The 27,240-nt window shown below is 43.2% G+C and overlaps 1 protein-coding gene across 8 annotated transcripts in view; it reads right to left on the reverse strand.

The window, feature by feature from the left end:
* The window catches only part of UBE2F (ubiquitin conjugating enzyme E2 F (putative)), a 625,415-nt gene that overhangs the window by 12,778 nt on the left and 585,397 nt on the right, over positions 1-27,240 (reverse strand). For 2 of the 8 annotated variants that reach the window (XM_033944352.1, XM_033944351.1), the window contains one exon: positions 14,791-14,845. The exons of the other annotated variants lie outside the window; for them this stretch is intronic. In XM_033944352.1, coding sequence (XP_033800243.1) covers positions 14,837-14,845 — 9 coding nt within the window. In that variant the 3' untranslated portion in view covers positions 14,791-14,836. The remainder of the gene's footprint in view (positions 1-14,790; positions 14,846-27,240) is intronic. 8 annotated transcript variants of the gene reach the window in all.

Here is a 27,240-nt window from a genome sequence, read left to right on the forward strand (position 1 = left end):
GAAGAAAAGCTGGACTCCTGGAAGGACATAGAGAGATGTTGGTTGGGGAATGGAACGAGGTCTGGAGGACAGAAGAGGTGCACTCGGTATATATATAAATAAATATGGGGGTCTTTTACTAAGGCGCGCTAGCTGATTTAGCGCGCACTAAATGCTAACGCGTCCATAGAATATAATGGGCGCATTAGCACGCGCTAAATCGGCTAGCGTACCATAGTAAAAGAGGGGGTATATGTTTAGTATTTTTATTGTTGGTAGATCATTTTGACTTGGTCATTTTAAAAGTAGCTCGCAAGCCAAAAAAGTGTGGGCACCCCTGGGATAGACCATTGAACTCCAATGCACATACTATATTATTCTCCTGTTCTAATTTCTTGAACAGTTCTTTGCAATTCTTAGCCTTCATTCTTCTCTATCCTCATAGATCACATACACCGTATAACCTCTCTCTTGAAATCTACATATCAGATCAGTGGATTGTTTCTCAAAAGCCAAGTTCTTTGTACATTATCGTTTCATCCTTAAAAATTGGCTGTAAGGTAAATTCTTCTTAAGTGCCCTATTGTAACAACTATTAAAATAAAACAATTTATTTATATTGGTGGATTTCCTATATACTGTACATCCGTAGTCAATGTGCTGTTTTTAACAGAAATTAAAATATCTAAAAAAGGTATTAAATCCTTATTTGAAGACAACTGAAATTTTAGACTTATCTAAAATATTAATCCATTCATAAAAATTCAATAACTCCACCTCAGAGCCCTTCCATAGAATAAAAATGTCATCAATGTATCTTTCCCATATCATTAGCTAGTTTTTAAATTTATGTTGAGCTAAAATTTTTTCTTCAGATTCAGCCATGTATAAATTTTTTCCTTTTATTTGTTTGAAAAATATCTCAAGGAGCAAGATGGCGTCTTGAGCAGAGGCAGGGTTGAAAGCTCCCGTTCATATGGCAACTTTGTCTTTGAATTTTATTCTAACATAGCTTTTCCGATGCCTAAAAGAAGGTTTTCCTCCACCTACCTCTAGCTCTTCAACTACATGACAGACTATAATAACAGCGTTTACAGTCCAACCCTACTCATCAGATGCATCCTCTGCTGTGATTGGGGCAGAGCACAGCTTGGACAGCGAACCTTTGCTGAGCCCGCGAGGATCGTACACGCCCCCAAAGCCCAGCGAAACAGCAGGAGAGCAGACGCTGCTGGAGGGCTTGCTGAATACATCGAGCATGGCACTGCACCCGAGATTGACCCGGAAGTGATTTCAGCGATGCAGACTCTAAGACAGGAGTCGTTGCACCTTGGGAGCATGGAATCTGAGGGGACCAGTGGTGGGGAGAGCGAGGGAGCCCAGAGTTTGCTCTCTGGGGATCTAGCCCAAGGAAATCTGGCAGCTATCTCCCCCCTCAAGCCTCTGGAGAAACCACAGGCAGTGACTCGATTCTATTTGGTCAGCGATTGAAAACCTGCACTCGGTTTGTACAAATTTTATATCTATCACCTTAAACTCCTCTTCCAGGATAACCCTTTTGGAGACTTCAGCTCAGCAGCAGAAGATTGAACTTTCTAAACTAGAGAAATTAACAACTGAGAATAAAAATTTGGTGACTAAACAAATGACTGATAGAATGATGTTTCTGAGGAAGATAGAAAACCTGGAAAATCAACAGAAAATCTTGAATTTAAGGATTCTTAATTTTCCAATAGCTAAAGTTATGTCTCCTCAGGAACTCTTTAAGAACTTTATGTTGACAGTCTTAAAAGTTCCGGAATCAAATCTTCCCCCTATGCAGAGAATTTATTATTTAAAGAATGTGCAAAGAGAAAAAGCTTTAGAAGCAATTAGATGTATCAACTATATTGCAATCTTCTGAAATTGAAACAGTGGGTCGGGCGACATTGTTAGTCTCTCTTGTATTTTTACAGGATAAAGAAATGCTGTTGAAATTGTACTTTAATTTAAAACAAATCACCTTTTTAGGTGAAAGGGTATACATATTTCCAGATGTCGCGAAATGGACACAATCCAGGAGGAAATAATTCTTGCAATTTCGTCCTAAAGTGATTTCTGTGGGGGCAATCTTTTAAGATTTCCTTGCAAATGTTTTATTTCCTATCAAGGGAAAAATATATATATTTTTTGAGCCTGCCCAATTAGGTTTTTTTCTTGGAAAGTAAAGGGATTCCAACACAGCCATAATGAATCAAGTGTTTAGTGCAGAATTTAGTTAAATAGTAGGTTAATATCTAAGTATTGCTCTTTTGCTTTATGTCTTAATTGTACTTATATCCCTTCTCCCCAGGGGTTTTTCTGTTTATGTCTTGCCTACCTCCTTGAATTGAGGACTATATAAGTTGTATATTGCTTTGTACATTTTCTTCAGTCAGTGTTGACTAACCATATATATTTCAGTATTTCTTGTACCATTTTTGGTTGCATAGAAATTATAAATAAATAATTAAAAAAAGAAAGAAAAATATCTCATCAAAACAAAAATAATTTTCTTTCAGAACAATTTTTGATAATGTCAATAAAAATTCTACATGTATACGTTGACAAATGTTTTTATTCTTTAACAAAGCCTCTTTTATAACTCTTAAAGCACCATCTTGGGGTTGTGTTTAACCCCTCTACATCTAAAGTAGCTAAAATATATTCAGATTCAATTTGTATACAATCTAAGAGTTCAACCATATATGAGGAGTGTCTAACATATGATGGAATATTTGTAATCATAGGTCTCAAGAAAATTATCTAAAAAGATTGAAAGCGATTCTAAAATAGACTCATTATCAGAGACAATTGGTCTCCCCTGTGATCTTTCTAAAGACTTGTGTATTTTTGGCAGGATATAGAACACTGGAATACGTGGAAAATCAACATTTAAAAATTCAAATTTCTTTTTAGTTAAATAACCTCCCTCTAACCCTATCTTGAGAACTTTGCCAATCTTTTCCTTAATATTCAGAGTTGGGTCACTTTGAAGTGGCATATAGAATTTATGATCTTCCAATTGTCTATTAATTTCTCTTGTACATTGTTCAATATTCATCACAACTACTCCCCCTCCCTTATCTGAAGGTTTTACTATTATGTTCGCATCCTTTTCTAATGACTCAATTACTGCTTTTTCTTGCTTAGTCAAACTGTAATAGATTTTCTTTCCCTTGTCTTCTAACTTCTCAATATCTTTCAAAATCAAACTTTCATATGCTATAAGTATCATAGTAAATGACATCAGATAAAGACCTGAATGGTCCATCCAGTCTGCCCAAACATACACCCTTTATAATTTAATGATTTAATTTAAATTGCTCTTTTTCTTAGATATTTCTGGGCCAGAAACCCAGAGTTCTGCCTGGTACTGTGCATCTACTGGAGTCTCTGTCGAACCTCACTCCAGCTCATCTGAAACATTCCAGCCTATCCTCAATTGAATGGCCATATACATGACACAGACCGTGAAGGTCTGCCCTGTACTGGCCTTAGTTCTTCAATAAATACCATTATTTTCTGATTAGAGATCCTCTGTGTTTATCCCATGTTTTTTTGAACTACGTCATCATTTTCGTCTCCACCATAAGAACATAAGAATTGCTGCTGCTGGGTCAGACCAGAGGTCCATCGTGCCCAGCATTCCGCTCATGTGGCGACCCTTTGGTCAAAGACCAGTGTCTAAATGAGTCCAGCCTCACCTGCGTACATTCCGGTTTAGCAGGAACTTTGTCCAACTTTGTCTTGAATCCCTGGAGAGTGTTTTCCCCTATAATAGCCTCTGGAAGAGCGTTCCAGTTTTCTAGCACTCTCTGGGTAAAGAAGAACTTCCTTACGTTTTACGGAATCTATCCACTTTTAACTTTAGAGAGTGCACTCTCGTTCTCTCTACCTTGGAGAGGGTGAATAACCTGTCTTTCCCTTCAGTATTTGAACGTTTTGATCATGTCCCCTCTCAGTCTCCTCTTTTCAAGGTAGAAGAGGCCCAGTTTCTCTAATCTTTCACTGTACGGCAACTCCTCCAGCATCTTAACCATCTTAGTTGCCCTTCTCTGGACCCTTTCAAGTAGCATGTACGGTAACCAGTGCTGGATGCAGTACTCCAGGTGAGGGCGCACCATGGCCCAGTACAGCGGTATGATAACCTTCTCCGATCTGTTTATGATCCCCTTCTTAATCATTTCTAGCATTTTCTTTGCCCTTTCCGCCGCCATGCATTGTGAGTATGGCTTCATTGACTTGTCGATCAGAACTACCAAGTTTCTTTCCTATGAGGTCTCTCCAAGTACTTCCCCGGACATCCTGTATTCGTGTATGAGATTTTTGTTACCAACATGCATCACTTTACACTTATCCACATTGAACCTCATTTGCCATATTGATGCCCATTTCTCAAGCTTGATTATGTCACGTTGCAGATCTTCGCAATCCCAGTGTCTTCACTACTCTGAATAATTTTGTATCGTCTGCAAATTTAATCACCTTGCTCGTCGTACCAATGTCCAGATCGTTTATAAAGATGTTGAAGAGCAGGGGTCCAAGCACTGAGCCCTGCGGCACCCCACTGGTGACGCTCTTCCAGTCCGAGTATTGTCCATTTACCCCCACTCTCTGTTTCCTATCCTCCAGCCAGTTTTTAATCCACGTGTGTATTTCACCCTCAATTCCATGGCTCGCAATTTTCCGAAGTAGTTGTTCATGCGGAACCTTGTTGAACGCCTTCTGAAAATTCAGATATACAATGACGACCGGGTCACCCTTGTCTATCTGCCTGTTTACTCCCTCGAAGAAGTGCAGCAAGTTCGTCAAACAGGATCTCCTTATGCTGAAGCCATGATGGCTGGTCCTCATCAGATCGTGTCCGTCAAGGTGATCATATAATACGGTCCTTTATTAGCGGCTCTACCATCTTTCCCGGTACCGAGGTCAGACTCACCGGTCTGTAGTTTCCCGGATCTTCCTTCAAACCTTTTTTGAAGTTCGGTGTAACATTCGCCACCTTCCAGTCTTCTGGAATCTTTCCCAATTTGATCGACAGATTGGCTATTAGTTGAAGCAGTTCAGCTATAGTCCTTTTCAGTTCCTTGATGACCCTCAGATGGATGTCATCCGGTCCTGGGGATTTATTGCTCTTAAGCCTATCAATATGCCTGCATGCCTCTTCTAGACTGTCTGTCAACCCTGTCAGTTTCCCGTCTTCATATAGCCTGATGGGTTCCAGTATGTTGTGTATATCCTCTTCGGTTAATACAGACACAAAAAATGTGTTCAGTTTGTCAGCGAAGGCTTTGTCCTCCTTTAGCACTCCCTTCATTCCATGGTCATCCAATGGTCCCACCACTTCCTTCGTGGGTCATTTCCCCTTAATATATAGAAAGAACAGCTTGAAGTTTTTCGCCTCCTTGGCTATTTTTTCCTTGTAGTCTCTTTTGGCCCCTTTTACCGCCTTATGGCACCTGCGTTGATGTTATTTGTGCCTATTCCAGTTTTGACCTTTTCCATTCCTTAAACAAAGTTTTCTTCTCTCTGATCGCTTCCTTCACCGCTACAGTGTGCCACGCCAGTTCCTTGTTCTTTTTCCTCTTGGATCCATTGTTGATATGCGGTATATATCCTCTGGGTATACCGGCTCCCGAACCATTGACTCTCTCTCTCGGTCGACTGTCGGCTTTCCCCTTCTTCCTAGTTTAAAAACTTCTGAACTTCAACATCTCCCTCGGGAGCGCATTCCAGGCATCAATCACCCTCTCCGTAAAGAAAAATTTCCTTACATTACTCTTGAGTCTACCACCCTTCAACCTCATAATGTGCCCTCTGGTTTTACCATTTTTCTTTATCTGCAAAAGATTTCGTTCTACATTAATACCTTTCAAGTATTTGAACATCTGAATCATATCTTCCCTTTCCCTCCTTTCCTCTAGGGCAGGGGTGCCCAAAAGGTCGATTGCGATCGACCAGTAGATCGCAAAAGCAACGCGAGTCAATCGCAGGCATTGCTTTTGCATTCTCCCTTGTTCCTTGATACCACAGCAGGCCAGCAGCGACTAAAGAAGCGCCGGGCACGCCAGCCTCCCCCCTGTCAATTCTGATGTCGGAGAGGACATTCCAGGCCAGCCAATCGTTGCCTGGCTGGCTCGGAACTTCCTCTCCGACATCAGAATTGATGTCAGGGAGAAGGTTACTGGCCTGTTGCCGTGTCGGAAAATGAAGAACTCTGCGGCAACAGTGGCATCGGTAGCTTGGGGCCTGTTCCCAGACGATAGCCCTGGCGGTGGCCTGGAGAGAAAGAAAGGGGAGACAGAAAGACAGGGAAGCAGAACAGGGAGACAGAAAGACAGACAGGGAGGCAGAAAGACAGACAGGGAGACAGAAAGAAAGAGAGTAAGAAAGGGGGCAGGGAGAGAAAGAAAGGGGCAGGGAGACAGAATGACAGACAAAGAAAGAGGGGGGCAGGGACAGAGGAAGAAAAAGTCGGACTCATGGGAAGGACAGAGATGTTGGTTGGGGAATGGAATGACGAAACACGCAGGAGAAGACAAAGCACGCAGGAGGCAGAAAGAAGGGAAGAAATATTGGATGCACAGTCAGAAGAAGAAAGTGCAACCAGAGACTCATGAAATCACCAGACAACAAAGGTTGGAAAAATGATTTTATTTTCAATTTAGTGATCAAAAATATGTCCGTTTTGAGAATTTATATCTGCTGTCTATATTTTGCACTATGGCCCACTTTTACTAAACCACAGTAGTAGATTTTAGCACAAGGAGCCTATGAGAGTTGAGAGCAGAGTGGGGGCATTCAGTGCAGCTCCCTGAGCTAAAAAATGCTATCGCGGTTTAGTAAAAAGGGAGTGAGTATATTTGTCTATTTTTGTAAAGATGTTATTGAGGTGACATTGCATATTTTAAAGTCATCTGCCATGATCTCTTTGAAAAAAAACCCCAGAATATAAATGATAATTAACATTTTCTCTGCGTACAGTGTGCTTTGTGTTTTTTAAAATTTTATTGTTGGTAGATCATTTTGACTTGGTCATTTTAAAAGTAGCTCGCAAGCCAAAAAAGTGTGGGCACCCCTGTTCTAGGGTATATATATTCAGGGCTTCCAGTCTCTCATCATACATTTTTTTATGCAAACCTCCTACCATTTTCGTCGCTTTCCTCTGGACCCCCTTCAAGTCTTCTTATATCCTTTGTCAGATACGATCTTCAAAATTGAATACAATACTCCAAGTGGGGACTCACCAATGACCTGTACAGGGGCATCACCACCTTCTTTCTTCTACTGGCTACGCCTCTTCCTATACAGCCCAGCATCTTTCTGGCTAAAGCCACCACCTTGTCACACTGTGTCTTTGCTTTTAGATCTTCAAACACTATCACCCCAAGTTCCCTCTCCCCATCCGTGCATATCAGCCTCTCATCTACCAGCACATATAGCTCCTTCTAATTTCTAATCCCCAAATGCATTACTCTGCACTTCTTTGCACTGAATTTTAGTTCCAAGGTATTAGACCATTCCCCTAAATTTTGCAGATCCTTTTTGTTATGGCGATGGCCAGGGGGGTAACTGGAACTCAACATACTATGTAATATGTCTCCTCAAGTCTGCTTATCTGATCTGGGTGTTGCCAAGACAACATCAAAGGTTTCCACAACAAGTATCTGTTATCTTGACCTTTTTGACCTGGGAGTTGCCCAAACAGCATCAAAAGGACAGATGGGAAACCGGTCTCTGTAACACCTCCTTGATAACATCAAAAGAACAGATGGAAAACCGGTCTCTGCAACACCTCCTTGACCTAGGTGTTGTCAAAACAAAGAACAAAAGAGCAGGACCTGCTGTTTTACTAATCGTAATAGCAGGACCAGCTGTTTATGCTTTTACTATGAACTCCGCAGTTTGCATCCTATATAAGACTGGAATTCTGACCCTAACATTAGAATCCAAGACATCTCCAGGGACAGAATCCAAGATGTCTAAAGGGACAGTCTCCTGGGTCTACTCGCCTATCAATTGCATGGATTCCCAATTGTGAAGGAAGAGTGTTTGCCTGAGATTACGGTGATGTTATTCTATTTTTATATTCATCTATATATATAAGTATAATAAAGTGTTATTGTTTATGCTTTATATTGTCTGTGTGCTTTTCTGAGTGTCACTGATCATCCCATTTGACAGAAATAAGTGGCGGAACACTTTTTCATGTTTTTCACTCCCTCCCCAGTGTCTACTCTGTTACAAATTTTGGTATCACCCGCAAAGAGGTAAACCTTTCCTTCTAACCCTTCAGCAATGTCGCTCACAAACATATTGAAAAGGATCGGCCCCAGCACCGAACCCTGAGGTTCTGCACTGCCCACCTTTTCTTCCTCTGAATGAATTCCATTAATCACCACCCTCTGGTGTCTGCCGTCAACTTCAGCCCATCAAGTTTGTTCAAGAGCCTCCTATGAGGAACCATGCTGAAATTTAAATAAATTACATCTAGCATATGTCCTTGGTCCAATTCTCTGGTCACCCAATTGAAAAATTCAATCAGATTTGTTTGGCACGATTTACCTTTAGTAAAGTCTTGTTGCCTCGGATCCTGTAACCCAGGGGTGCCCAAAAGGTCGATCGCGACCGACCAGTAGATCGCAAAGGCAACACAAGTCGATCGCAGAGCCTATCCTGGGCCCACAGCCTTCCCCCGATGTCAATTCTGATGTCAGAGAGGAAGTTCTGGGCCAGTCAATCGCTGCCTGGCTGGCCCAGAACTTCCTCTCCGACGTCGGGGGGGGGGGAGGGAGGGAGGGGGGAAGGCTTGTGGGCCAGGCCTTGCGCTTGGCCTGGCATAGGGGAAGCAGGGGGAAATTGGCAGCGGTGACTTGGGGGGGGCAGGGAGAGAGAGAGAAAGAAAGGGAGGCAGGGAGAGAGAAAGAAAGACAGAGAAAAAGAAAGAAGGGGGGCATGGAAAGAGAGAGAACGAAAGAAAGGGGAGAGCGCAGGAAGAGAGGAAGAAAAAGTTGGACTCATGGAGGGACAGAGAGAGATGTTTGGTTGGGGAATGGAATGAGGTCTGGAAGAGAGGAAGCATGCAGGAGGCAGAAAGAAATATTGGATTTACAGTCAGAAGAAGGAAGTGCAAACAGAGACTCATAAAATCACCAGACAGCAAAGGTAGGAAAAATGATTTTATTTTAAATTTAGTCATCAAAATGAGTCCATTTTATTTTAAATTTAGTGATGAAAATGTGTCTGAATTTATTTCTGCTGTCTATATTTTGCACTATTGCCCCCTTTTATTAAACCACTATAGCCTCCTTTTACTAAACTTCTATTGCCCCCTTTTACTAAACCACTATAGCGGTTTTTAGCGCAGGGTGCCTATAAGCATCGGGAGCAGTGCGGGGCATTCAGCGCAGCTCCCTGTGCTAAAAAATGCTATCGTGGTTTAGGGGAGGGGTATATTTGTCTATTTTTGTATAGTTGTTATTGAGGTGACATTGTATATTTTAAAGTCATCTGCGTTGACCTCTTTGAAAACCCCCCGAATATAAATGATAATTAACATTTTTTCTGCGTACAGTGTGCTTTGTGTTTTTAAAAATGTTATTGTTAGTAGATCATTTTGACTTGGTCATTTTAAAAGTAGCTCACAAGCCAAAAAAGTGTGGGAACCCCTGCTGTAACTCATTAGATTCTAGGAATTTCACTATCCTTTCTTTCAGCAACACTTCCATTATTTTTCTAATAACCAAAGTGAGGCTTACCAGTTGTAGTTTCCCACTTCATCTTGCGACCATTTTTGTGAATTGGCACCCCATCTGTCTCTCTATCCCTGCCCCCGTCTTTTCTTTCTTTCTCTCCCCATGTCTCTCTTCCTGCCCCACTAACTGTCTGTCTTTCTTTCTGTCTCTCTCCCTGGCCCTCTGTCTGTCTTTCTTTCTGTCTCTCTCCCAGCCAGATGTCTGTCTGTCTGTCTTTCTGTCTCTCTCTCCCTGCCCCCTGTCTGTCTGTCTTTCTTTCTGTCTCTCTCCCTGGTCTCCTGTCTGTTTTTCTGTCTCTCTCCCTGTCCGCTGTCTGTCTTTTTCTTTCTTTTTGTCTCTCTCCCTGCCCCCATGTCTTTCGGTGTGTCTGTCTTTCTTTCTGTCTCTCTCCCTGGCCCCCTTTCTATCTGTCTTTCTTTCTTTCTTTCTGTCTCCTCCTGCTCTGCAAGGATGTCATTTCCTTTCAAGTCGGTTGGGAGGGAGAATTCGGCTTTTTTTGCGTTTTCCAGCGGAGGTAAATAGGATGCGTCCCCGAGATGCAGGCAAGATGTCCGATCGCAGCTCTCCTCCCTTTTACCTCCGGATCCTTGGCTTCCTGGCAAGTGAACCCAGTCACAATGCTGAAGAGCTGCGGTCATGTTCCACCACGTCTAGTGGCTACCCTCGGTCTGGGGAAACCCTGCTAGTCCCTATCTGTGCGCCTGGCAGTGGTGCCTTGACCCCTAGAGGCCTGGACATTTGCCATTCGTCGAGGCACAAGCTGGCTGGGGTGTGGGAGGGGGGAAGCCATTGCCGAGTATGCATATGAGGATGGAGGCTGTTGGAGAAACCACTGCAGGCTCCTACTGCGAAGGCACGGAGTTTCAAGTGCATATGCGCGCTAAGGGTTTTATTATTATGGATTACAGTAATCAATTTGAGGTAACACTAACATCCAAACAGTGCAAAATGATATTCAAAAAAGCCCGGCTTCACTAGCCTAAGTTTCCTCATAATATATAAAATCTTCCTCCATAAATTAGAAATTTGATCTTCAAATGTAAGAGAAGAGTCTAAAAGAATACCCAAAATTTTGGATGTTTTATCTACTTGCAGGGTAGTACCTGATTGTAGAGTAAGAAATGAAGGAACAGAAGACAGTGAATTAGGAAACCAAAGAACCTTCGCCTTACTTACATTCAATTTCAACTTATTAGTAGAAGCCCAATCTCCAATTCTATTCATGCAATCAGTGATCTTGCAGATCGTGAATCTAAGGTAATTTTTAATAGCACATTTTCTGATTTTGCCCCAAATACTTATGGTATTCCACAGGACTCCGTTCTTTCACCCCTCCTTTTCAACATTTTCTTCTCACCACTTATGATGCTAGGTCAATCAATTGGTCTAACAATGTATGCGTATGCAGATGACATACAAATTCTGTACCCAATAGACACCGAGAGCTCAAATGATATACTTGAATTGAATGCAAAATTGGGACAAATTAGCTGTTGGTTAAGAGACAATATGCTGGCCCTCAATCTCAATAAAACTAAGACAATGTTAATTCCTTGGAAAGATGGCCTTACACAAAAAGTCCAATTATGATTGATAATTCTACCATTCAACCTGTCAGTTCAGTTAAAATCCTAGGTATCATTTCTAGATCACAAATTAGCCTATCATGATCAGATTAGCTCAAACGTCAAAAACTGCTTCTTTAAATTAAAAATGATTAGATCTCTAACAAAAGTACTGGATTTGGCATCACTCAATATATTAATACATTCTCTGGTCATTTCAAAATTGGATTATTGCAATGCTTTATACAATAACTTGCCCCCAAAAGAAATACGACGTTTACAAATTATTCAGAACACAGCAATAAAAGTCATTACTAATTCAAAAAAGTTTGATCATGTCACACCCCTTCTAAAAAGTGCCCACTGGCTACCAATTCCACATAGGATAACCTATAAACTAACGCTTCTGAAATGTAAAATCCGGCAAACACAACAACCTATCTTTCTTGACAGACTGCTGTTGCCTTATGAACACTTAGATCAGCGGAACAAAATCTCTTAACAATTCCATTGTTGAAACTCATAAATACGAGAAGAGCGGAGATTTTCTCCATTATAGCTCCACAAATTTGGAGAAAGACAGTTAGATAAATTTAAAATTGCTCCTAAAACATTTCTATTTAATGATGCTTTTTAGAATTAAGTTCAGAATTGGTTGTAATTATCCATTAACAGGGATATATAGATAGACTTTAAATACCAGAAACTAGCCTTATAAAGCTAAAAAAACCTTCCCCTCCCTTAATGTGTTTACCTTGACTGTTTCTTTGCTTTAAAAAAATTGTAGTTCTCCCCCTTCTTTACTTATGTTTCTTGTCAGTCAGTATTAACATTAGTATTGTTTTTGTCTTTGTAAATATTATTTTTAATGTAAATTGCTTAGAAATTATATAAGCGTTTAATCAAATTTTTAATAAAACTTGGAAACTTGATCTTAGTTGAAATGTCCTCCTTGTTTGAACTTAACAGAATTAATAAAAAAAATATCAGCATAGAACATACAAACTTTGTATGACAAACGTACTTTTTACAGAATACTCAAAGATATTAAAAAGCATAGGAGAAATAGAAGAGCCCTGTGGTACTCCACAAAAAGAAGCCCAGTTCCTAGAAAAGGTTCCATTTTTCAGGATGCTATAATTCCTGTTTACTATAAAAAATTGTTAAACCAATTAAGTTCAGATCCACCTATACCCAACTCACTCAATTTATTGATCAGCAAAATATGACTGACTGAATCAAAAACTGCACTGATATCAAATTGTAACAAAATACTGTAGATTGATAACCTTGACTCAATCATTGCTTAACTTTAGTTGTTAATGTTAGCAATAGCAGCTCTGTACTGTCAAAACCCAAACTACGGTAAGTATCATGCAGACAGGAAAAACGGTCAATGAACTTTGAAAGCTGCTTATTCACTAATGCTTCTAAAATTTTGGTTAAGAAAGGTACATTGGCAACTGGTCTGAAATTAGAAGTATGTGATAAGTCACCATTCTGTTGTTTTGGTAAAGACCTCTATGATAGCAGGTTGTTAAAGAAAAGTAACCACCATGAATTTATAGCATCTGGAATCTTAGAGAAAAGATACAAGGGACATTTATCTAAAGCACAAAAATGTGTAGAAAAGCTCTTTACCAGAGGATTTATATCCTCAACAGTTATGGCATCAAATTTATCCCATAACTGATCTGCACCAATTCCGGACGTGGCAGTGTTTTAAGATATTATCATTTTGTATAGTAGGTCAGGAAATATTCTCTAGATCAGGGGCGCCCACAATTTTTTGGCTTGCGAGCTACTTTTAAAATGACCAAGTCAAAATAATCTACCAACAATAAAATTTTTAAAAACACAAAGCGGGGAGATTACGTGATGCCCTGAGCCGAGGCAGACGCTGGCTGCCTGAGCTCCCGGGCCTCGAGCCCCGAATCGCCCTGTTGCCTGCCATCGGAGGTGCGTTGGGGGACAGCACTTAATATATGGACAGATTTCTGTCCTCTCCTGCGCCGCAGATGTCCACCCGCACCCAGAAAAAAGATCGGGAACGCCCGCAGCACGGCACAGACAAAATGGCGCCGGTCACCTCCACAGCAGCGATAGAGCAAATAGCGCCGGAGGCGCTGACGGCCCTCACACAGGCAGTGACAGTGGCAATGCAGCCTAGCATTAACAAACTCTCTGAGCAGCTTTTAAAACTTGAAAATAAGCTTATGGAAACTACCAGCCAGACCACAGCTCTGGAAACCCGGGTTTCAAGCATAGATGACATGCAGCGAGCCCATGACACCACGTTGCAGGAACTACAGGTGCTGACCCAAAACAAGCAGAAAGACTGGATGATCTGGAAAATAGATCGAGGAGGTCGAATTTACGCTTTTTGGGAATTCCAGAAACAGTGCCCGGACCTAAGCTCCTACAAGTACTGGAGGTCTGGCTGACCAGCACCTTTTCTTTGAAAGAAAGAAGGCTTGGGGTCTATCCGCCTGGAACGGGCACACCGGCTGGGAAGGGAGCAGGCAAGAGAGGTGAGGCCTCGCATGGTAATAGCCAAACTTTTAAATTACAATCACAAAGTGGAAATATTGTGCAAATATAAACAACTCCGAGAGACTTTATCATTTGAGGAGTCGGAGGTGCGCATCTTTCAGGACTATTCAGTGGCCTTGACCGAGCGCAGGAAGCAGTTCTATCCAATTTGTTCCTCTTTGGCTGACAAAAAAGTACGCTTTCTTTTTTTGTACCCGGCCACTTTGAAAATATATCACCAGGGACAATGGCAAGTTTTTGAGGCAGCAGCTGAGGTGGCTCTCTATGTGAATACCCAGGTGCTGCCCCAGTCGGACCTTACTTGAATGAGCATGCGCGTCGGTACCTACCATTTGCCTCTTGTGTGACTTTGGATTTGCATCTGCTGGACGCCAGGCTCTCCTGGTTCAGGGGCAGTGTGGCATTCCACTACTTAGGCTGCAACTTGATACGATGATTCAAGTTTGTTTACATTTCCATGTTATATTGTTCTAGTTCAGGGATTGGTATGTTCTGTATTTGGGGATTTCCCAATGTTTTTTCATTCTACAGGCTCACATTATGACTAATGTCTTCTTACTGTTTGGGAGACTCGGGGCCCGGAGTGGCATAGTTTTGTGATCTTTCACACCTTTGGAACAGCCTTGGGGCGGCCCTATAGCTGTGACCACAACCATGCGAACAGGGGGTAGATGGGGTTGGAAGGGGGGGGGTTGGGATTCCTTTGCTAATATGGCTGATGATGAAATTTTTTGGATAACAGGAGAGTGTGGGTTCCGAAACGACAATGAGACTCATGTCAGTTGCATTTTCTATGGTACTGCTGATGCTCGGGCAGATCCTGAGCACCATTTGGCTGCCCTGGGTGTGGCTGGGAGCCCGGGGTGGATTCTTCTTACACATTGTTTATTTGCTGTATGTACATGCCCTTTACTTACCCGCTGGCTAACAATTTGAGAATAGTGTCCTGGAATGTCTCGGGCATTACCTCCCCTATTAAAAGAACAAAAATTTTAACACAGCTCAAATGACATAGCCTGTCTGCAGGAAACACGATTGACGGAGTTGGAGCATCAGAAGTTGAGGAGGTCCTGGGTGGCCACGATGTATGCGGCCTCCTCTACACATAAGCGTGCGGACAACATGGTGAACCTTAATAGAGCCATCAAGTTGACAGCATGTCATGTGATCACATTTTTTCGCCCTCCTCCCCCTCAGCTGATCTATTTAAATAGCAGCTAGCCCACAGCGTCTTGATGGCAATTTGAGTTTGTTACATGTCAGTCTCCAGAGCCGTGGTATGTACAATTTATGAGCTTCTCTCCTCTGCTTTTGCCTAAAGATTGCATAACCTTTGTAGTCTAGTGTGAATTAGAGATTATATTCACACAGACTTGTTTTTAAATCTTATTTCTAGATACAACTGAACATCACGACCAATAAAAGTATTTAGCTAATGAAGAACTGTAGATTCACACATGTCCACATTTGTTACTCTCTGATTTTCATCTACATCGGGTCTCCTGAAGCAGGATTCGAAATGGGGCCACGTTGGGACCCCCAAAGACAATAAACAGAGCTAAGTAACTCAGTGGTGGCAGTTTTAACTTTTACCAAATGAAGACATTTCTTGCATAAAACAGAAAGACTTTGAAACTTTGTTTTTTCAAACATCTTTGGAGTTTTTGAGTGTGCCCATAAACTTGTTAAGTTTGCAGTGACTGGAAGGTGAACTCTTCTCCAAGGGAGGTTTAACAGCCTTCCCTTCAGAGTTTCATATTTCTGAGCAGTTTTTCAAGCCTAATTAGGTCACTTCTCAATCACTCCTTTTCTTCTATTGAAGCCAGTTTGTTTTACTATAAACATTTAGATTAGGCATGGGTGTTATTCAAAAACACCACTCCAGAAGCCCAGACCAGATATACTGTATTCCATGTATTAAAAAAAGAGGAAGGAAGACCAAATGGCATCTGGCATGGTTGACGATTGAGGTGAAGGAAGCTATTACAGCTAAAATAGAATCCTTCAGAAGTGGAAGGAGGACGTAACTTTCAAAGAAGTCAAGCAAATTGCTAAGGCAAGACCTCCCTTTGCTGAACCCATGCTGAATCTCTCCCATTAAATCATGTTTGTCTACGTGTTCCACAATTTTATTTTTTATAATTGTTTACACTGTTTTACCTAGCATTGAAGTCAGGCTTATTGGTCTATAATACCCCAAAAATGATGCTAGGTCTTATTTTCGGGGAAACACGGTAGTATTTGGGGAAAAAAATACTAAAACGTAGACTGGTGCACAACAACAGGAACAGGAGGAAAGGGGTAGAAGTACAATGCGTAAGAAAATAAAAACATATAGGGAAATAACAGTAGGTGAAAGTACTTATAATTTGTTAACCTTGTAGCTTTTACTGTTCAAATGCATCTTTAAAAATAAAACATTTCAATTTACTTTTAAATCTTTCTAAACTAGTTTCTTCTCTTAGGAAAGCGGGCAGCAAATTCCATAAATGAGGAGCTGTCATGGAAAAGATTGTATCCTGTCAAGTATTGATGGTTTTTAAAGAAGGAATTGAGAGAAGAGGTTTGTCTCCGGATCTTAATGATCGGGACAGAATATGATGAGTAAGAGTTCTTTCTAAAAATGAGGGTGCTTTTGTCATTTGAACTTTAAAGGTTATCAAGGCTATTTTATATGATATTAGTGTTTAAGCCCATTACATTAACGGGTGCTAGAATATATGTCTGTCTGTCTGTCTTTCTTTCTGTGTCTCTTCCTGCCCCTGTCTCTTTCTTCCTTTCTTTCTGTCTCTCTCCCTCCCGCTGTCTATCTTTCTTTCTATCTCTCTCCCTGGCCCCCTGTCTGTCTGTCTTTCTTTCTTTCTGTCTCTTTCCCTGCCCACTGTCTTTCTGTGTGTGTGTCTTTCGTTCTCGTGCGCTGCCTGCCTGTCTTTCTCCATGGCCCCCTTCTGTCTCCCCCTTCCCCAATGTAAACCAAGATTGTTCCCTGGCCCCCTATCCCTCTCCCCCACCACTTCCCTGTGCAGCAGCAGCATTCCCTCCTTCCCTGTGCAGCAGCAGCATTTCCCCCCTTCCCTCCCTTCCCTGTGCAGCAGCAGCATTTCCCCCCTTCCCTGTGCAGCAGCAGCATTGGCTCCCCCCTTCCCTGTGCAGCAGCAGCATTCCCCCCCACTTGCCTGTGCAGCAGCATTTCCCCCTTCCCTGTGCACCCACCTCTTGCCTGCTCCACCTGTCCTGCAATAGCCCTTCTCCCTTCCTTTTACCTCCCCCCATCCAGCAGTACCCATTCTATTCTCCCTGTCCTGCAGTAGCCCTTTTCCCTTCCTTTTTCCTCCCCCTGTCCAGCAGCACCCCTTCCCTGCTCCCCCTGTCCTGTAGTAGGCCAGCCATCAGTAGCATTTCTCACCCCCCTCCCCTCTCCTCCCGGGTCTCACACAGCCGTTGGCAGGAAGCGATGTCAGCAATGGTTAAAATCGGCGCTGCAGGCTCCTCTTACGCACTGCAAATCAAACCGCCACAGACTCCACCACCACGCACACACCGCAAATTGAACATAGTACGGAAGCAGAAATCATGGGGGCAGGAATCACGCCGTTTCAACAGCGCATGCACAGGCAAGGGTTTTATTATAGAGGATTCTGTGGTTTACGGGCAGCCAATGAGCTTTCTTTAGAAGTGGAGTGGCATGATCAAATTTTCTTTTATTGGTGATAATTTTTATAATCTGAAGGCGTCATTTCTTTTTGAGTGATTCCCTTATATAACAAATTGCACTAATCGAGTTTTGATATTATTAGCAAATGAATTAGGGTATTTAAAGATGAGGTGTCGAAAAAATTGGCTAGTGTTCTAATCTTCCATGTTCAACAAGATTTCATTCAGTTCTGCATCATTACCCTTGAAAAATATTTCCAATTCAGGCATATCTCTTACATCATGTTCTGTAAAGACTGAAGCAAAGAATTCATTCAGTCTCTCCACTATGGACTTAATCCTCCCTAAGCATCCCTTTTGCCCCTTGATCATCCACAGGTTTGCTGTTTCTGATGTACCTAAAATAATTGTTACTATAAGTTTTAGCTTCTTTAGTACGTTTCTCTTCTTTTATTCTTTTTTAGCTTTCTCAATGTTTTAAAGGACTTTTTTTTTTGGCTCTTTCACTTCAACTTTTAGCCATGCTAGCTCTCGTTTCTTCTTTTTCCACCTTTCTTAATATGTGGAATACATCTGGTCTGGGCTTCCATGATGGCATCCTATATAATAAAAGCTTACCGGCGCATGTGCTTTCAAAACACCATGATCCCTGCCGCTGTGGTGTGTGATCCGTGGCCGTGTTCCATTTTAGAACCTGGCGGCAGGGAAAATTCTGGCCACTCCCCTCCTCCCGCCCTCACTCACCAACTGCTGCTGCGAGGAAGCGCAAGCAAGCTCTCTCTCCCTGCCCGCATCTTTGGCAGGGAACACATTTCCCACCATCGCTCAAAGCTGCTGATCCTCCTCTTCAGAGCAGCCTGCGATCGTGGCCGGCTTTAAAGAACCTCGCAGGCCGCTCTCCAACCTCAATAGCACGTTCCCTCTGACGCATGGGATTGCGTCAGAGGTAACATGCTACCGAGTTGGAGAACGGCCTGCGAGGTTCGCTAAAGCCAGCCACCACGATCGCAGGCTGCTTTGAAGAAGAGCAGGCCAGAAGACGCCGGGATTGAGGGAGGGTAAGAAGGGGATCAATACAGGGGGCCAGGGGGAGAGGGAAAGGAGGCTGCTTTTGGGAGAGGGGTGTGCTGGGGGGAGACAGAAGGGGCCATGGAGAGATAGGGAAAGGAGGCTGCTTTGGGGGGAGGGGTGTGCTTGGGGCAAACAGCTTTGCTCTGGGGGGAAGACAGAAGGGGCCATGGAGAGACAGGGAGAGGGAGAGGGAAAGGGGGCTGCTTTGGGGGGAGGGTTGTACTTGGGGCAAACAGCTTTGCTCTGGGGGGGGGAGACAGAAGGGGCCATGGAGAGAGAGGGAAAGGGGGCTGCTTTGAGGGGAGGGGTGTGCTTGGGGCAAACAGCTTTGCCCTGGGGGGAAGACAGAAGGGGCCATGGAGAGACAGTTAGGGAGAGGGAAAGGGGGCTGCTTTAGGGGAAGGTGAGTGCTGGGGGCAGACAGCTTTGCTCGGGGGGGGGGGGGGGGGGGGAGGGAGACAGAAGGACACAGTGGAAAAGGAAAGAGAGATAAAAAAACACAGACAGACACATCTATTCTAGCACCCGTTAATGTAACGGGCTTAAAGACTAGTTTTTTAATAACATCCATGCCTGGTTTACAGTCTTAACCTTTGCCGCAGATCTTTTCAGATTCTTTTTAACCATTTGCCTTATTTTATCATAGTTGCCCTTCTGAAAATTAAATGCCACTACAGTAGATTTCTTTAGTGACGTCACTGCAGATATCAGTTCAAATCTGATCACGTTATAATCACTGTTTCCCAGCAGGCCCAACACAGTTACCTCCTGTACTATTCCCCGCATTCCACCAAGGACCAAAATCTAAAATAACTCTCCCACTTGTCGGTTCCTGGACCAGTTGCTCCAAGAAACAGTCATTTACGATGTCTAGGAATTTTACCTCCCTAGCTTTCAATGTTACCTTTTCTATCTATTTGGTTGCCTTAAGATTATCACACCGAAGTTATGCTCCTCTGTTGTACACAAAAGTTCTAAACCCTTAAACTATACCATTCCTTTGGGCTTTTGCAGCCCAAATGCACGACACTTGCATTTATAACATTAAATCATAGCTGCCAAATTCTGTACCATTCTTCAAGCTTTACTAGACCCTTCCTTATGTTATCCACAACATCACAGGTGTCTACCCTATTGCAGATTTTGGTAACATGCATAAAGAAGCAAACCTTACAAGACAGTCCTTCAGCAATATCACTTACAAAAATGTTAAAAAGAACAGGCCCAAGTACCAAACCTTGTGGCACAACATTGGTAACATACCTTTCCACAAAATTATCCCTATTTACCCCTATTTACCATTACCCTCTCTCATCTTTCATTCAACCAATTCCTGACCCAGTCTGTCACTTTGGAACCCTACTGAGGGCACTCAGTTTATTTATTAGATGCCTATGTGGAATGATATCAAAGACTTTCCTAAAATTTAAATAACAACACATCTAGCGCTCTCCCTCTATCCAACTCTCTGGTCATCTAGTCAAATAAATTGTTCAAATTTGTTTGAAAAGACCTTCCTCCAGTAAGCCAGTCCTTCACCTAAAAGCTGGATTCTGTAACCGGTGTCTGTCAAAAACAACACCAGTTACAGAATCCACCCCCCCACGACATCAAGGCAAGAGGGAGCCCAAGCCCTCTTGCCCTGCGATCCCAACCCCCCCTCCGGGTCGAGTTCGTTGGGACCAGGAGGGAGCCCAAGCCTCCTGGTCCGGTTGAGTCCATGTGCCTAAGGCCCCGCCCACAGGAGGGGCCTAAGACAACTGGGTCGATTCTGGTTGGCCCAGGCGCCTCAAGCCCCATCTGTGGGCGGGGATTGAGCCGCCTGGGCCAATCAGGCCCTAAGGCCAGCCATTCGGAGATGGCTGGCCTGTCGAATGGATGGGCTTGGCACCCGTCTGTCCGATCAACATTTTGTAAGGTACTGTGACAGGGAAGCTCCTGTCACTGGTTTAAACCCGGTTTTAAACCCTGCCATGCAAAGGGCTGTCCCTATTCCTAAGCCCAGGAAGCTGCCCATTAACTCTGTTCCTATTGTAAAGAGCCAACAGGCAGGGCAAGGCAGAGAGAGAAGGACAGAAACCACAATACCTGATTTAGGGCACTATAATCCCTTTTCTAATTCCTTGGGCAGTTCTCCAGTAAAACCTCTGGTAAAGAAAACTGGCCCAGGAAGGGTTAAGGAAAGGGGTGGAGCTGACAGGCAAGATGAACCCAGAGGGGGAGTGAGCACGAGCCTGCAGCATAAAATCAACACAGCTGGGAACACTCAGGGGAAGCAGGAACTGGGAGAGAGAGACAAGCCGTGCAGAGCAGGAAGGAAACGGCTAGGAGCTTTTCCTCGCAGCCCAGGGCTAGAGAACACGCTGTCACACAGCTCTTCCAAATTAACAAACCCCTGGATCCCAGGCAGAGGCTCAGTGGAAGAGAAAAGCTTCCAGAGCAGGGCTGGCCGGTAACTGCCTCTGAGGGGAATTCCTATCCAGCCTCAGAGAGCGGGGAGTCCCTAATGGAAATGGAGGGGGAGGTCTCTGAAGGAAGCAAAATGGATTGCAGTTTGGCAGCCTGGGACCTCCTATCTAATTACAGTCAGTGAGTTAATGAATGGGGGGAGGGGAATGAAAGTTAAGGTCTCTCAGTGCAGCGTTCTTCATCCCTTAGTCAGGACTGTAAGGAAGTGTGAATGTGAAAAGGGGGAGGAGGAGGTGCCCCTTGTGAATTAAAGGCCGAGAGATAAGCCGAGCAGAAAGAGCACGGGAATTCAGTAACCTGACTTTACTTAGCCCTGAATAGGGGAACTTTTGGGTGGGGACTTTAAACCAGTAAGCCAAAGGGTGGACGGTTCCCCAGCCCCTACCCCATGAGCACAAGGGTAGTGGGGGCATTATACTTCAGGGGGGTCTGTTGGGAAAAGCTTCCTGAAGTATCCTCAAGCACAACTGCTGCAGCCTGAAAGAAAGCGTTTGTGTATATTTTTGGTTTATTTGTCTGAGGGGCAGTTTGGGCTCTCTAAAGGAGAAGCATTGCTTCTGTATTATTTGTTTCAAGTATCCTCAGCCAAGGTGAGGTTGTGTGGCAGGGTCCCACTAGGGGGGAAGGAAAGAAAGCACAATTACTTACCGTAACAGGTGTTATCCAGGGACAGCAGGCAGCTATTCTCACATGTAGGTGACTTCATCCACTGAGCCCGGATGCGGACAGCCTCGCAAGCAGACTTGCTTGAAGAAACTCAGAAGTTTCGAGTCTGCCGCACCACGTATGCGCGAGTGCCTTCCCGCCCAACACAGGGTGCGTCTCCTCAGTTCAGATAGCTAGCAGAGAAGCCAACCCAGGGAGGTGGGTTGGTTGTGAGAATAGCTGCCTGTTGTCCCTGGATAATACCTGCCCCCAGCCCCAGCCTGTAGTGTGTATAACGTTATTTATCCCAGGACAAGCAGGCAGCCTATTTTCACATGTGGGTGACCTCCAAGCTAACCAGAATGGATGATAGGAGTGTTGGAAATTCAGGAGAATTTTGTAATACTGCCTGGCCAAAAAGGCCATCCTGTCTGGCGAAAACATCCAGACAATAATGAGAGGTGAAAGTATGAACTGAGGACCAGGTGGCAGCTTTGCAAATTTCCTCAATAGGAGTGGATCTGAGGAAAGTCACTGAAGCCGCCATGGCTCTGACTTTGTGGGCTGTGACTCGATTCTGTAGTCCAGCCTGAGCATAGCAGAAAGAGATACAAACAGCCATCCAGTTGGAGATGGTTTACTTAGAAATTGGACGTCCCAACTTGTTTGGATCGAAGGAGACAAAATAAAACGTTGAGGAGCAGATCTGTGTGATTTGGTGCGTTCTAAGTAGAAGGCCAAAGCACGCTTACAGTCCAGGGTATGAAAAGTTTATTCTAAAGGATGAGAATGAGGCCTTGGAAAAAATACTGGAAGTACAATGGATTGGTTGAGATGAAATTCTGAAACCACTTTAGGTAAGAATTTAGGATGAGTACGAAGGACCACCTTTTCATGATGGAAAACTGTGAAAGGTGGATCAGCAACTAAAGCTTACAGCTCACCGACTCTTCGAGCAGATGTGAGGGCAATGAGAAACACCACTTTCCAAGTGAGATATTTCAGATGAGCCGTATATATTGGTTCAAATGGAGGCTTCAACAATTGAGCAAGAACAACATTGAGAACCCAAACCACGGGAGGCGGTTTGAGAGGAGGTTTGACATTGAAAAGTCCTTTCATAAATCTGGAAAACACAGGATGAGCAGAAAGGGGTTTCCCTTCGATAGGCTGATGGAAAGCAGCAATTGCACTAAGATGGACTCAAATGGATGTTGACTTGAGGCCAGAGGTAGATAAGTGCAGCAGATAATCCAAGACAGAAGAGAAGGAGGTATCTCAAGGCTCTTTGTTATGAGAGATGCATCATATAGAAAATCTAGTCCATTTTGGGTGATAGCATTGTCTAGTGGCAGGCTTTCTAGAAGCCTCTAATATGTCTTTTACTGGTTGAGAAAACTGAAGAGGAGTTATGTTGAGAGGTACCAACCTGTCAGGTGCAGAGACTGCAGGTTGGGATGAAGTAGAGATCCTTGACTCTGTGTAAGCAGAGATGGAAAAACTGGTACTAATCCTTCAGTATTTTGAATGTTTCATTCATGTCCCCTCGCAGTCTCCTCTTTTCAAGGGAGAAGAGGCCCAGCTTCTCCAATCTCTCACTGTACGGCAACTCCTCCAGCCCCTTTACCATTTTAGTCGCTCTTCTCTTGACCCTTTCGAGTAGTACCATGTCCTTCTTCATGTACGGCGACCAGTGCTGAATATTAGCCAGATGGTCCTGAAGATTGGGGTCCATATCAATGGTGCGAAGCCAGGTCAGGTGGCGCATCGCTACTGAAAAAGCAGTGACCCTGGAAGAAATTTCAAAGGCATCATAAGATGACTGGAGAAGATGTAACCGGAGTTGCGCCAAGGTAGCAGTGATCTCTAGAAACTCCATATGTCTATGTTGATCCAAGTTTTTCATAAAACCTGGAAGAAGATCAATCAGGAACTTAAAATAAGTAGTGAAGATAAAATTGTAGTTGAGGACTCTGGAGGCCATCATGGAATTCTGATAAAGGTGACGGCCAAACTTGTCCATGGTCTTACCCTCTCTTCTAGGAGGTGCTATAGCATAAACTCTGGAAGGATGAGTTCTTTTCAATGAGGATTCCACAAAGAGGGATTGGTGAGATAGTTGTGAATTCTCAAAACTCTTGTAATGTAGAGTTCTATACTTCGATTCCAATTTGCCTGGAACAGCAGGTATAGCATAAGGAGTCTCCAGATTTCTTTTGAAAGTTTGAGACAGAAGCAAGTTAAAAGGAAGCTTGAGTGACTCTGCAGGAGGTTGAGGCAGATGCATTTCTTCTAAATACTCCTTAGAGTATTTAGAACCAGCGTCCAATTTAATATCCAGGTCATCAGACATTTGATGAAGAAAAAAAGAAAAGGACATCTGATCCGCCAGAGCCTGGCCTCGAGAAGGACTCGATGACCCCTAATTGTTTGCTCCTATATTAATTAGATTGTATTTCTTTCCTTGCCTTGCCTATTGTCTCATTGTACTTGAAAATGTGTTTTTCATTATGTTTTGTAGACTTAGTCTCTTTGTTAGTTATGTATGTTTATTTTAACTATGTATTTTGCTGACTTGTACATTGCCTAGAATTTGGAATAGGTGATTAATCAAATTATAAAATAAACTTGAAACTTGAGGCGCCTCGAGTGGAGAAGGAAGGTGAAGCCTCTCTGGAGTATTGGTAATCCAAGGAATAGACAGACTTGGAGGAGGTATTGGAAGCAGTTGAGTCCTCGGGGTCTGCAATTGGTGACCTTGATCGAGGAGTTGGAGGCCTCGAAGAGCTAGAAGGCTTGGATGGAGGTCTGGACGAGGAAGGTTTTTCTGTGGAAGAAGACCTGTGCCTCAATGAGGGCCTTGATCTAAGCAGAGAGTGCTGCCTGAAAGAAGGTCTCGGTGAGATCAAGGATACTTCGCCCTATGCCTGGAAATGGGAAGTGCTGCTGGTGAATGAATAGGGCTAGAAGCTGTAGATCGAAACCCCATAGATTCAGTGGTTTGGATCGAGGAATCTCGAAGCACTCCCAAAGATTCGGCTCCTTGTATGGAATGTGAGGATTCCTGTCGAGACACTCGCAAAGACTCGACTCCTTGCATAGTGTGTGAAGATTCCAATCGAGATACTCGCAAAGACTCGACTCCTTGCATAGAGTGTGTAGATTCTAGACCAGACACGCGCAAAGACTTGACTCCTTGCATAGAGTGTGTAAACTCAGCTCGAGGCACAGGCAGGGACTCGACTTCGCAGGAGACTGCTGATTGCCCAAGCTGGACTGCAGGAGGCAGAGTCAAGGCAGGACCGTATTTGCTCAGTAACCAAACAAATTGATGTGGATCCGAGTCTGAAACTGGACCACTTGCTGAGGCAGTAGAAGCATGCTTCGGCTTGGAGGACTGATGCTTGGATAGCTTGAGGACCACCGCAGGAACCTTCTGCTTAGGTATGTGACCTGAGGGAAGCTCAGGAGACGAGAAAGCAGGTGTACTCAAGGCCAAAGACGATCCAAACAAGGAAGGTCTGATGAGACTTGAGGTCGGAATTGTGGAAACAGGAGGACCCCCGGTTGAAGTCAGGACCGAGTCAGAAATAGAGGTCGAAGGTATAGCTGAAGAGTCCATCCTGAACAGCTTTTCCACTTGAACCCGATGACGTTTAAGGGCTCGAGGTTGAAGAGTAGCACAGCGTTCGCACGACTTCGGACTATGGTCAGGCCCAAGACAGCGAAGACACCAGCGGTGTGGGTCCGTGAGAGAAATTGTACACTGGCACTGGCTACACTTTTTGAAGTCCGTGGCTGGCCGGGACATAGGAGGGAAGATAGCCGCTGCAAAGTCGAAGACCGCAGGTTGCAGGCGTGCGACCAGTCCCACCCGTCAGTTGACAAAAAAATTAAACTTTAAAAAAATAAAACTAAAACAGAAAGAAAAAAGTCACAGCAATTCGGCTAAAAGAAAATAAACACAAACCACGGTGAAGAGAAGGCATGAAGCGAACGAAGTTCAGGGCAGAGTGTCAAAGACAGACTTCTCGGCTCCGAGGAAAACTGACAACTGAGGAGACTTGCCCTGTGCTGGGTGGGAAGGCACTCGGGTATGCGCAGTGTGGCAAACTCGAAACTTCTGAGTTTCTACAAGCAAGTCTGTTTGCGAGGCTGTCCGCATCCGGGCTCCGTGGATGACGTCACTCATATGTGTGAATAGGCTGCCTGTTGTCCCAAGATAAGTATACATACAGTGTGCTTTGTGAATTTAATTTTGTGGTTAACCATTATGTATTGTTAATAAGATTATATTGTGTGTATATATGAAAAATGAATGGAAAAACAATTAGTACTATTATGGGGGTGGGATCTGGGGCGGAGATTGGGGGCCCCCCAAACAAAAAAGCATTCCGCTGCCTATTGGCCTGAGTGAGCTTCAACGTCAACTCCAGTATCTGGAACCCAAGGATAGTACTTGGCAGACTTTTATGGTCTATGTCCAGAAATATCAAAGAAAAAAAAAAATAATCAAGAATTTATAATGGTTATGATTAATGGGCAGACTGAATGGATTGTTCAAGGTCTTTATCTACTGTCATTTACTATGTAATTAAACTGTAGAATCAGTAACTATGCTGGCAGAGGATCAAAGTAGGATACTGAAATATGAATGAAGAAAGAAGCCTCTCAATGATGATCACTTACTAAGTATTGTATTAAAAATCCTCAGGCCATTGATTAGGCCAGTGAGTAAGTGAGATGATCATTGAGGAAACAGGACCTAAAGAACATCACCAAAGATGATTTAGATCATAGGAAACAAAATCATATATAAAAAGACCATGATCATCACCTTTATCTTAGATGAATTACTATCTTGAAGAACTGTTTAGGCCAATTAGTATTACTACAAAGCAGTTGTAAACAGTAATCTACAGGCTACAAAACCTTCAAAAAAGAAACAAAAACCCTACTCTTCAAAAAAATACATAAAACCTATATAACAAAACCAGATCTGTCCCAAGCTCCACCTACAATATGATCTACTCCCTAACAAATCAAAAGGCTCAAACCACTCCTTATGTACCCCTAACATCAAGACAATTCTCATGTAACCCACCTATGTATCTCCAAACATCATGACAATTCTCATATAATCCGCCTTATGTATCTATATTATCATGACAATTCATATGTAACCCATGGTATGTATTCTGTATTATTATGACAATTCTTATGTAATCCGCCTTAAACTGCAAGGTAATGGCGGAATAGAAATCACTAATGTAATGTAATCCATTTCTGCTGCATGAATGGTAGCCTTATAGAAATAATAATGAGACTTGCAAAACTGGGTATTTTCCTGAGATTTATTATGACACAAAATTTGTTCAGCATGTTATGTCTGTGTTTTTAGGATATATATTTTCTTTATCGCTGGATCACTGCTTTGAAATAAATAACCAAGGTACCTGAGGATTAGTACTTCTTTATAGCGCTCTAAGAGAATTTTGAAGACTTAGGGGCCATTTTACTAAAGTTGC

Source organism: Geotrypetes seraphini, chromosome 5, assembly GCF_902459505.1.
Source record: "Geotrypetes seraphini chromosome 5, aGeoSer1.1, whole genome shotgun sequence".
Taxonomy (NCBI): Eukaryota; Metazoa; Chordata; class Amphibia; order Gymnophiona; family Dermophiidae; genus Geotrypetes; species Geotrypetes seraphini.